Genomic DNA, 12,386 nt, shown 5'->3' on the forward strand with positions numbered 1-12,386 from the left:
CTCTTGCATGGAACATTCTAATAGAGAAGTATAAGGCAATATGTTCATAGAGAAAGTATTGAATATTTGGTATGTACATAGGAAAAATCATACACTACGAGATTCTCCATCCCATTAACTTGAGTTGTTCATTGAGAGGGGTATTAATTTTGAGGAGAGCCCTTCTAGTTATTCTCTATAACTTCTCCATCCACCATGATATTGGAGACATTACATCATGACGAAAATTCTTTACATGATTTTAGTACTCTCAGCCTTGAAAAGAAGTATTCTTCCTCCACTTTATAAAGAAATAATTATAATGAGGATTCACATTCCTCTCACAGTCATTATTCAAAGATTGATAATTTTCCTCCACAATCTCTAATCTTAGGGCCTTTTTAGGTTTGAAAAAATTTATTGTTTGTGGATGGTTAGGTTAGTCATTTTTCAGATACTATAAGAACAATATTACCATTTCAATTCGCTCCACATATATTTTTTTCCTTTGCTTCTAACTCACAATCCTTTCAAGAAAATTTGATTATCCTTCAATAGGATGTTGATACGATGGAAGAGTTTAGTTCCTTGGAGAGGATACATAAAATCTAGTTTGTATACTAAGCTAAGGAAATATATTCAATGGAAGTAAATATATTAGAAAAAACTTATAATATATGTGTTAGTTATAATGTATAAGGCTCATTTGGTCTTTAAAATATTCTCTCAAGTTCTTATAATTGACTACTCAAAATTGTTTGCTAGCTGCCAAAATGAATTCAATATGACTTGTCTTTCTTATAGCTACAATTTATCATTGGGAAGCTCATCAAGTCCATGTAAAAAATATTTTTATTCATAATGAAGGAGTAGTCATATGGGTTCATTTAGGATCTTTCACTAGTTTACTAATCTGATAAGTTTCTTTACAACCACAAACATGCCCTTTAGGTTTGTTGTGCCAAGATGGAGTCCTTCCTTGTGAAAATTAGGTTTACATTATGTCATTTTGATATGAACATATATATTTTTCAATAGGGTCACACTCTCACATTTCTTGTTCTCTATCTTGTTAACTTATTAACCACAAAGAGTTATCATCCACCATCAAGATATTGGAAACTTCTCTATATGATATATATTTTATGTTAAATAAGGATTTTTTATATTACTTCTTGGAGATTGAGATTACTCAATCATCTTCAAGTATCTTCATTATATATCCTAGTTATGCTCTTAATATGCTCCTCCAATTTTATATGAGTGATCTTGCAAGCTTGCATTGACTTCATTTTTGTGAAGAAAAAAACTTGATGCTAAGTATTTTTCACCTTTAGTTGATGGAACTTTGTACGAAAAACTTTCTATAAGTCTCATCTACTTGACTCATATGAGAATCAATAGTTCATATGTTATAGGTATGGTCTCACAATTAATAGTAAAAGTCACGTGATTTCATTAGGAAACACGTATATAAAATTTTCACTACATTTTAGGTACTCACATTTATGGGAATCAATATGTAGAAAGTGTGGTTATTGTATGTGTATGAAACATAGATTTATATTAGGTAGGCTATTATTAATATTACAAGTCTACTTCAATGTATTGTTTCTCACTTAGTTTTGGTTGAGTTTGTTGGTTGAGAAACTAGTATGTAATTTCTCTTCCATCTACTTGTAGGGGCTAAGTATTGAGGGATAATTTATGGTACCAATGGGGCTATTAATCTTCATATTATTCTCACTCATTTTTGTATTCCTTTGGCAAGACTATAATTTTCTTTTGTGATAACTAGAGTGTGATATAAATTTGAAGGAAACTAGTCAATCACTACTGATCAAAACAGATTAAGATTCATATATAGTACATCTAGGTGCTAATTTAGGGAAAAAAATGTTGATCTTAAGTACTATCTAATATGGGCTAGATTACAAACATCTTCACCAAACCCTTTTCCAAAAGTAATTATCTTTATCTATGAGATTTAATAGGGTTGTGAAAACTGCCTATTTTAATAAGAGATTTTTAATTTTTCATTCACTCTCTTTCTACTTGGCAAGGGTGTCTTCCCCTTATTATATTTATTTATTTATTTAATTTTTGTTTAAGGGTGGGGGGCTACATTCCTCTTATCAGGGATTATTATTTCTTTTGAGGGGTAATTTTTTCCATAGGTACCTCATCTTATTTTCTAAGACTCATATTTTCACCCACCTGAGAAATTCTTTTAGGGGGTGTTATTGTAGGTTTTATTTTCTTATGTTAGAGGATACCATTTTTCTTACACTTATATTAAGCATGCATGTGTGATTTAGGCATGGTTATTATAAAGACACATGACAAAACCCATCAATTACATTTGTCATTTTGATCCTCACTTAGGTAGTTCAAATTCACAATCTCTTTTGAATTTATATGTCACCTCTAATAACTATATACTTTTATTTATCTAAGTAGGTGTAATGATATAATTTGGTATTTACCAACAAGGTAAAGCTCCTTATTATTCTAAGTAGTTGGGATTATTACACATCTAATATTTTTATACCCCTATTTATGCTATACATACAACATTTATCTCCATTCTTTGTTAACTGAAAAGAGTAATATGATGTTTTATTATACTCTAAACTAATTATTTCTCTTTAGTTGTTTATTTTTAGGATTCTTTGTCCATTGTATTGTTTTTTATCTTTGATCATATGTTTTTTTAGAGTGTATGTGATCAATAATTAGCCTTAGATCCAAGCTTAAATTCTTGCCTCTCATAGAATCTGATAGGAATATCTTCTACTATATATTTTTGTTAATGATATAATTTTATTGTGTACTATCAAACCTAATATTTTGATATTTTGAAATACTAATAAATGGGGTACACTCCATTCAGCTTCAATCTTGTACTAGTAATATTGATCTTTCACCTATAATGTTCAATATTTCGTATGATTCTAAACCATTTTTGTGACCCTAAAATTTGTATCTTTGAGCATCCAAAATATTATCTAGCTTATCATGTGTTAAAATTCTTACATGGATAGAAATTACTAAAACTTGAAGTGACTAAGTTTCCACCTTAAAGATTGCCTTAGCAAAATTCTTGGATCAATTCATTAATTTTAAATTTTTTAGAAACATATCAAGGAGCAAACCAAATGCTTGTACTTTTGTATGTGGTCTCCAACACTACTACAATTAATGTTGTAAGGGTTTTAATGATATGTTAATGACAAATACCTCTTGTTGATGGATGATCTAGTATAAATTATTGTTGGTACTTCTATACAACACCCTATGTCTAAGATTTGAATATTTTATGTTTTAGTTAGTGGGCTGTCATAGATTAAAGATAAGTAAGCTTGGACATATTATTAAATTTAAATTCAAATAATTAAGGATCAAACCAATGTTCATAAATTTTAACAAAAATAAAAAAATATAAATATAAAATTTGAGGTTGTCCAAACTATTGAAGAGAAAAACTCGAAATTAATTAATGGATAGGTTATATATTAGTTATTAATATAAATACACAATTTGAACTCAATATTTTTTATATTTAAAAATAAAATTAAATAAAAAGTTCAAATTAAATATAAATACATTTTAAAATATACATTTCATCCTTGCACATTTAGAATACTTTATTACATACAACTAACAATAACTAATAATTATTATAATTTCAAATAAAATTATTTTCTCATGATGGATCATGGAATGTAGTAGAAAACATTGATGAATTTTTTTTCACACAATTTAATCCAAAAACGATTGATTTCAATAAAATTATTACACCGATAAGCATAAATCTACAATCAAAGCCTATACACCTCAGGCATTCCATGTAAAAAAAAACACTAGAGTAAATCTCATTCAAAAACAAATCAATCATCATCATTAACTTTACAATTAAAAATATTATAATGATTTAGTTTTTGAACCAATGAAAAGAAAAGATAGTAAACCTGTCCATCATAACATGCCTAAAATGTAGGGAATAAAGCTTATTTCCTCTCCTTAAATCCTGGTTTCACGTAATACTTACCAAATAAATGCCATGTGGAATAAGCCTTTGGTAGCCAGTGTATTACCAAACTTAACCCTATATTATGTTTATAAAATAATATAAAAGAATTAATATAATATAATATATAATACTATATATAATTATAAATATATTAGGATAGAATAGAATTTAATATTAAAATTAGTAGAATATAAATATACTAATTTAATATTAAAAGTAATAGAATATAAATATATTAATTTTAATATTAAAAATAATAGAATATAAATATATTATACTAAAAATTAATTTAACACATTGAACTTTAAAAATTAATTTTATATAGATTATACTTAAACATATGTATATTAGTTATTAATTTTTCGAAAAAAGAACTAAATAGTCCAAGGGGTTGAGTTTAGTTGGTTAAAGCATTGAGTTTTCAATGTGGAGACCCAAGTTCAACTCTCATGAGGGACACCTTTGTGTATAGAATTCTAAGTTGTGACTCTCAATCTTCCATTGATTGTTTAAAGTGGATTTTGAAATACCAGCTAAAGAAATCTCAATCTATGCCAGCTAAGGAAATCTCAAATCTAACGTAGAAATGGATGTAAAACGACAGCCCAATAGGATAAAAATGTACCGAAAGCATAATAAACATCGCCGAGCAAACATGGAATTACACTAGAACATAGGAATGTCAGAAACGTGGGAATATTCCTACGTGAAACATAGGAAAGTCAGAAATGTGGGTATAAATTCGCATAGGAAATACAGACCAATGTATAACTATTGTTATAAAAGTGCCCGTTCTAAAACTTATTCGAGAAAGAGCGAGGAAAACGTCGAGCGAGCATACAAGATAGTTTGGAACATCGGAAAATTCTCAGCTGGTGTCATAATGTTACCCCTTGTCTGTAACTTATCACTTATGGTAATGATCCTCTTTTCAAAGCCCGATAGTTAGGAACATCGACCATGTGGGGATTAATGTGAATAGCGTTGTTTCCAAGGTGAATCTGTCTGTCAGCGATGGTTCTCTCAACAACGGCCGTGCATGGGACGCTTGGGTGGATTACGACGGGGTGGCTAAGAAACTACAGCTATTTCTTTCCTTTGAAAGGGATGTTGATCATGTGCTTTGGGGTTTAAAACCAGCAACACCCATCTTGTCGTATGATATAGATCTCAGTCAGTTTCTTCCTCAGAACATCAAGATTGGATTCTTCGCTTCCACTGTGTTCAATTCAACGGAGTCTCATAAGGTCTTCAGTTGGGAGTTTGCTTCGCAATATTCATGGGATATCAACACTCTGCCAGAAAATCCAATGCTCGATAAGTAAAGCAAAAGCGAAGTTTTTTTGCCATCTGTTAAGGCTGCCGTGGTAGTGGTAGTGGCAACAATTGTCGGTTTTGCACTTTTCTTAGCCTGGTGGTGCCATGGTAGAAGCGAGATAGTGAAAAGCAGAGAGCTGGACAAACGCTTTGCTCAAGTCCCGCAAAAGTTCACCTATGCTGTCCTCCGCGCTGCAACCAAAAACTTCAGCTACGACAAAATGCTTGGGAAAGGAGGCTTCGGACAAGTGTATGTAGGCATCTTGCCTACGTCAAAGGAAATCGTGGCTGTCAAAAGAATATCGCAGAGCTCCAGACAAGGGCAAAAGGAGTATATTTCAGAACTAAGTATAATCTCTAAGTTGAGGCATCGAAACCTTGTGCAGCTCCACGGATGGTGCCATGAAAAGGGCCGCCTGCTTCTTGTCTACGAGTTTCTGCCACATGGAAGTTTGGACAAGTATTTATTTGGGGAGCAAAGGAAGGGTGATTTAAATTGGGAGAGAAGGTACAGCATTACATGTGACATAGCCTCTGCTCTTATGTATCTCCATGAAGATTGGGATCAGCGTGTTGTGCATCGAGATGTCAAGGCAAGCAATGTAATGCTGGACAGTGACTTCGTTGCAAAGCTGGGAGATTTTGGGCTAGCGAGAGTTGTGGAGCGAGAGCGTGAAGCCTGCCACACAACTGTGGTGGCGGGCACAATGGGGTATCTTGCACCCGAATATGTGATCACAGGAAAGGCAAGCTTAGAATCAGACGTTTTCAGCTTTGGGGCTGTGAGTCTAGAAATTGCCTGCGGAACGAGAGCTCTGGACCGGACCCTGGATGACCATAATGGGAGATTAGTCGAATGGGTTTGGGACTTGTATGGAAAAGGGAAGATTTTGGACGCCGCAGATACAAAGTTGGGTGGAAATTTCAATGGTGAGGAGATGAAAAGGGTTTTGTTGGTCGGGTTGTCCTGCTCTCATCCGGATACCAAAGCCAGACTGAGCATAAGACAGGTGATAGATATCCTGAAAATGAAAGCTCCACTTCCTCCTCTTCCTCCGAGTTATCCAGAAACAGTGTACACTAGCTCTTATTGTCCTGTATTTGCTTTTTCCTCCGCGTTTGGTGGGACATTTTGCACCGCAGAAAACACCTGGAATATTGAGAGAGCATAAACAATATTTGTAATCGCATTTAAAAGTCATGCTCGCTACAAACTGGCAAGGGCTCCATTCAGATCAGGCCAGCACAACATATTAATTTTAGCAATCTAAATATAAGAGCATATTAATAGAATTTTTACATGACTAATTGCTCATAATTGTAAAAGTGATGTCAAGTTCAGGTTGATTCATTAACATCATGTTGAGTTACACATCCAAACTACATATATATTAAATATTTCATTGAGAAGTGAATTTAAAGATAAATAAGTTACAACTTGTTGGTAGATTTCTTCTAATTTTGCTAGAATATGGTGAGAATATAAAGGAGAAGTATTAAATCTTTTGAGATATAATTTATATAAGAAAGTTATTCTAGAGATAAATTTTTATTTGAATAGATACTTTACATGTATAAGTTTAAAGATGTTCAATATGAATGAACATGAATCTAAAGAGGTGTATAAGTTTAAAGATGTTCAATATGAATGAACATGAATCTAAAGAGGTTGATGGAGACTAATGTATTTAATTTAAAAATAGTAGGTATTCTTATGTCAATGTAATATCTTATTTTTCTTAATGCTTTCTTGAATTAGTGATGGAATTAAAATTCTATGCGATTTTTAAATTATGGGCATAGCTTGCATGGAATATAGATTGTGACTTAAAAGTATGATAAAATATAACTAATCTTGATGTTTGATCTAATGCTTTCTTGAACTAGTGATGGAATTGAAATTCTACGTGACTTTTAAATAATGTGCATAGCTTGCATGGAATATGGATTGTGATTTAAAAGTATGATAAAATATAACTAATCTTGATGTTTGATCACATGAATTTTTATAAGAAATGGTAATACCACATCACATGAAACTTGAATTTGGTATGATTTTGATTTAAGTAATTAAAGTATTGATTTTAAAGTTGTATTCTATATTCAATAAGACTCAGACTATATGTTTGTTTCAAAATTCTAATAGCCTATATGCTAACTAATGCACCCTATGCATGATAATAGTATTGAGACCATGATAAATTAAGGCCACAACTTGGAACATGGTTTTGATTATAAAACATAGAATACCAATTTAGGATTGATATTTTATTCAAATTTTAAAGTCTTACAAATCAACCTTTATGAACATGATTCTTTAACAGTTATTTTTTTAGTATAGCTAATGATTGACATTTAACAAACCAACCTAGTAGGATGGGGGGTATACAATTTTTCAAGATCTTGTATTAGTAATTTGTGATAGTCAATAAATGTACTAATCTACGAGGTGAAAAGAGATTTATGTCATAAGTCAAGGACAACATGAATAATTTATTTTCTAAATGGCCATGAAAGGGATAAAGATTGATAATAAATGCTTTAGTAAATAATATTACATTTATGATAATTTATATATGTAAAAAAGGGAGTCAAAACCATTCATCACATGCATGAGTGAAGTTTAGATTAATCAAACATATAGAAATTGCATGGCTTGGACAATCTAATGAAAGAAATGATTTCAAGAATAAGAGGAGATCTTCTATCAAATTTGAAAGAGTTATTGGCCTATCAAAAGAAAAAATAAGATTTGAGGAGATTAAGACTTAGACAATGTATAAGTATCCAAAGAGGGCGAGATTTATGGGCTATTGATCCTATGACACTTATGCATGAATGTTACTTGAGATACTAAAAATTTTCCATTGCCTACTTGTGACATTTATTAATTATTTCTTTAAAATAATTAAATATTTTTATTATTTAATTAAAATAAGATTTTTTTTCTAATTCAAATTCAAAATTAAAATTTTCCTTTTTGTATTATAATTAAATAATTTTTAATTATTTAATTATTTGAATTTCTTCTAATATTAATTAAATATTTTTATTATTTAATTAATTTCTCTTTGTAGAATAATTAAATAATCTTTATAATTTAATTTTATTTAATTTATGGTATTTTCTCATTAGTTAAATAATTTTCATTATTAATTCTTTCATTTCTTCTAGTTTCCTTAATTAAATAATTATTTTAATTATTTAATTAGCTAACTATGTCTTCTATAATTAAATAAGTTATTTAATTTATTTAATTATTCACTTTTCAACATCAAGTTCTTATAAAATAAATAAAATCAATATTTTATTTCTTCATGCACATGATTAAATAATTTTTAATTATTTAATCCTAATTATATCTCCATCTTCCTCACTTAACTACCACTCATTCCATTTCTTCTAATCAATCAATCTAATTCACTAAAATCATTTGATCAATTAAATCCATAATTAGCTCAATCAATTCATCCCATTCATTCTTGTTCATTGATCTTCAGAGCTAATTCATGTAATGCCCATCATGGATCGATATCTTAACATCTATATAATCACCCATCATTCATCAATCATTTTGAACCATAGTCTTTTATCTTTCATGCATTTACAATTACAAATAGTGTTAGATAAAAATCTGTGAGCAACATACATACAATTTAAGGAAGCTACAAAGAGAAATGGAGATAACCAAGTTGCAAGAAGGTAATATCATTGGTATTTACTCATTTATTCTTACATTTGTATTACATCCTTCATTCTTGAGATTAGTATCTCATGTGATTTCTAAGATTCTCTAGTTAACCTACTATTGATTCACATTGGTTTAATTTGAGTTTTAAATTATAGCATGCTTCGTGGCACCCACATCTTTGTCTACTAACATAGAAATTATTTGACGTTTTGAGCAATTTTAGGGCCATTTGATGCATCTTCTAAAGGACTTGATGCATCTATAGCTTATTTTGTTGCATCTATTTGTGTTCATAGAAATTAAATTTTCTCCAATTTAACATATTGATTCTAGATTTAACTCACAAATACTAACCCCTAACAAAGATTAATTGCTTTCTAAGCACTTTTATGTCTATTTTTGAGGTTTTATTGACTTTTAGGTTGCATGATGCATCTACCCTTTAGTTCACCATAAGCCTAGTCTATTTTTCTATAGTCACAACCTATTTTGATGCATTTTCAAGTTAATTTAACATATTTGAGCCTCCATTCAAAGTAGTCACCTACATAAACACAACATCTAAGTCATAATTCTATGTAGTTGTTTGATATTTCACTACATCTATTGGATTATTTGACCTATTCAACATATTTGTAGTTTTATTTGATGCATCTAATTTGTCAAATGATGAATATATTTTGGGTAAGGAAAAGGTAAAATTCTATGCTTTTTTTATCATTTTACACATTTCATTTGACATTTTATCAATTTCTAGGGTTGCAAGATATTAGGGCCTTGATACCAGAAATATAATTTATATTAAAAAATTTAATATTTAAGTGCAATAAAACATGCATTGAACTTTAAAATGACGTAGGACCCATATAAGTTTGAAATAAAATAAGATAAATGAAATAATTAAAATAAGGATTCAAATGGTAAAGTGTTGTTGTATTAAAGCTACATAGGACTCATAATATTAAAATACATATTAATTTAAATCAATAAAACATCCTATAATGCATATAAGGATGGGAAATTTGAAAATGAGTGCTAGGAGAGTGTGAATTTGGACTTCATAATTAAGGGAGTAAAATTTATAATGCTAAATTACTCCTACTTTAGTGGAGTATGAACTTATGCTCATAGTCATGGTAAAGTAGAAGAGAAGAAATATATACTTTGAGAAAAAGACAAGCTAGGGATAGAACACTAAGTTTGAGGGATGAACAAGCCCCCAAGCATAAATTCCTATTCAGCCATGCAGGTAACCATGAAATATACACAAAGAAAAAAATGTTAGTACTAAAAGAACTTCCAAGTCAACTAGTTGGAGGCATTGATTTCAAAATGTCTAGACCATTATTGATATGTTATTGGAAAAGAACAAGTGGACCTATAGAAAGAACAAGGACATAAACCAATTTAAAGGAGAAGAGAAAATATGGCTTCTTGTTCTAGTAATGATATGCTTACTATGAGACATATGAGAAAAGAGAAAGAGACATGAATTCCATGGGCCAACAAGCTATGTTATGCTGGAGGATTCATGTTGTTGTCTAGTTTTAGGAATGAAGTTTATTGTCTAAGATAGGTGTCTTGTTTCAGGAATGTAACAACCTAAATAAGACAAATGATAGCTCAAATGAAAAATTTATAGTTTTAGGAATAAAGCATGAGGATGTAACAACTTGTATAAGGCAAATAATAGACAAAAAGGAAAATGTCTAGTTTTAGGAATAAAACATGAGGATGTAAAAACCCATATAAGATAAATGATAGATAAAATAAAAAATATTTGGTTTTGGGAATGAAACATGAGATTGTAACAACTTATACAAGATAAGTGATAGTTGATAAGGATTGCTAATTTTAATAGGTAATTAAAAAATTGAACAAGGATAACTAAAAATGCAACCAGGAGATCGCATATAGGCCCCTCCCCTTAAGATATCAACATGATTGTATGTTGATACCTTAAGGTGGATAGAAATCAAGGATAAACATCTTTAACACCAAGGAAATACCCTTTTCAGAAAAAATGCATGCATTCCAACCTAGGAAGAAAGATCCTTGTACTAGATATGTTTCTTTAAGTGAGGAAGATATAATTGTAAACAACATTTATGGAAAAAAAAGTAAAGGGATAATTTTCTGTGTGGGGGAAAAAGTGACACTAAGCAAACATGCCCTAATCCCACTTTCAATCACACACTTATGGAATACGAAAGAGCCTAGAGGTATCACACAATTGGCTACTTCTTTTTGTGAAAGAGAGAGCCACGGGCTACCTATTAGGATTTCTATTCCTTTGTTGCAAATGATAGATAAAATGATGCAAGTTCAACTACTAGCCCTAGAGTGCAAGTATGAACTAGTAACAAGATTGCAAGATTGAGATTAAGTGATGAAAAGCTGTAAACACAAGGATAAAAGGAGAATGCAGATGTGTACCTGGGGTTAAAATCTGAGTGGAAATGTTCGGGATGGGGGCGCATGTGCCACTGACCTGATTCTGCACCTGAAACTGCTCCTTTTGGCAACCTGAAAGCTGTCGAAAAATCCTGAAAACTGCTGTCTGACAGAGGGACCAGGGCGCCCAGTGCCACTGTCCTAGGGACCAGGGCACCCAGCGCCCCTATCCTAGCAGGACCAGGGCGCCCCACGCCCCTGTCCTGGTCTTTTGCACTAAAATTCGGTGTGTTGTCCCGTCTCAGTCTGCTTCCGTCGGATCTACAACTTGCAACGTCCTTCGAATTCGGAAATCTGCACTTATATCTGAAAAGGGTTGTAGGGCGACTATATAGGGTTTTGCCTTAGTCAAACCCCCGCTTTGGTGATTTCCACCTCCATGAATAGCCAGGTTGTATTGTAAAAGTAGTGTGTGTGTGCAGACCTTGTGTGTGTGCAAGATCCTAAAATGCAAGTAAGCAAGCTAGAGCAACCTAGAAAGTAAACCCTAATTGCTTGTAAATGATAATGTAAATGCTATAAATCAAGATGCAAAGTGATCTAAAGCATGAATACAAATGATATAATGAGGCTTATACAAAGACATGAAAACAACATGAAACCATACCCAACCCCAAGGGAGGGGTACAAGCCAATCTTCAGTCGATGATCCCATATTGCTCTTCAATGTCTTCAAATCCCTAAATGGATGAATGAAATTGATGAATGCTTGATGGATGGATGTTGAATGTTGTTGAAGTCTTCAAAGATCTGCTCTTTCGCTGCGTAGAAAGCCCTTGAAACCAAAATTCTGATCCTTTCAAATGAAGAAAGAGAGCTCTTATATATGAAACCCTAGGTCTTAATTTCAACTTTAGGATGACTTAGAGATTGAATCTCCCACCAATTTTTTGGAATTAAGCTTTATTTTAT

The 12,386-nt window shown here is 31.4% G+C and overlaps 1 protein-coding gene across 1 annotated transcript; it reads left to right on the forward strand.

Moving 5' to 3' along the window:
- The first annotated feature begins 4,691 nt into the window (after window positions 1-4,691).
- On the forward strand, window positions 4,692-6,501 carry LOC131066430 (L-type lectin-domain containing receptor kinase IX.1-like). The gene is made up of 3 exons (XM_059214687.1): window positions 4,692-4,907; window positions 5,008-5,259; window positions 5,371-6,501. Exons 1-3 carry the CDS (start codon window positions 4,692-4,694, stop codon window positions 6,499-6,501), a joined length of 1,599 nt encoding a protein of 532 aa, XP_059070670.1.
- The last annotated feature ends 5,885 nt before the right edge of the window (window positions 6,502-12,386 follow it).

The sequence above is a fragment of the Cryptomeria japonica genome, chromosome 11 (genome assembly GCF_030272615.1).
Source record: "Cryptomeria japonica chromosome 11, Sugi_1.0, whole genome shotgun sequence".
In the NCBI taxonomy this organism is placed as follows: Eukaryota; Viridiplantae; Streptophyta; class Pinopsida; order Cupressales; family Cupressaceae; genus Cryptomeria; species Cryptomeria japonica.

Bases quoted from the DNA above. Each gene is read 5' to 3' on its own strand.
- LOC131066430 (XM_059214687.1), top strand. From the start codon at position 4,692: ATGTCAGAAACGTGGGAATATTCCTACGTGAAACATAGGAAAGTCAGA. The intron at 4,908-5,007 runs GTCTGTAACTTA...GTTGTTTCCAAG, and splicing joins GTGTCATAATGTTACCCCTT to GTGAATCTGTCTGTCAGCGA. The intron at 5,260-5,370 runs GTCTTCAGTTGG...CCATCTGTTAAG, and splicing joins ATTCAACGGAGTCTCATAAG to GCTGCCGTGGTAGTGGTAGT.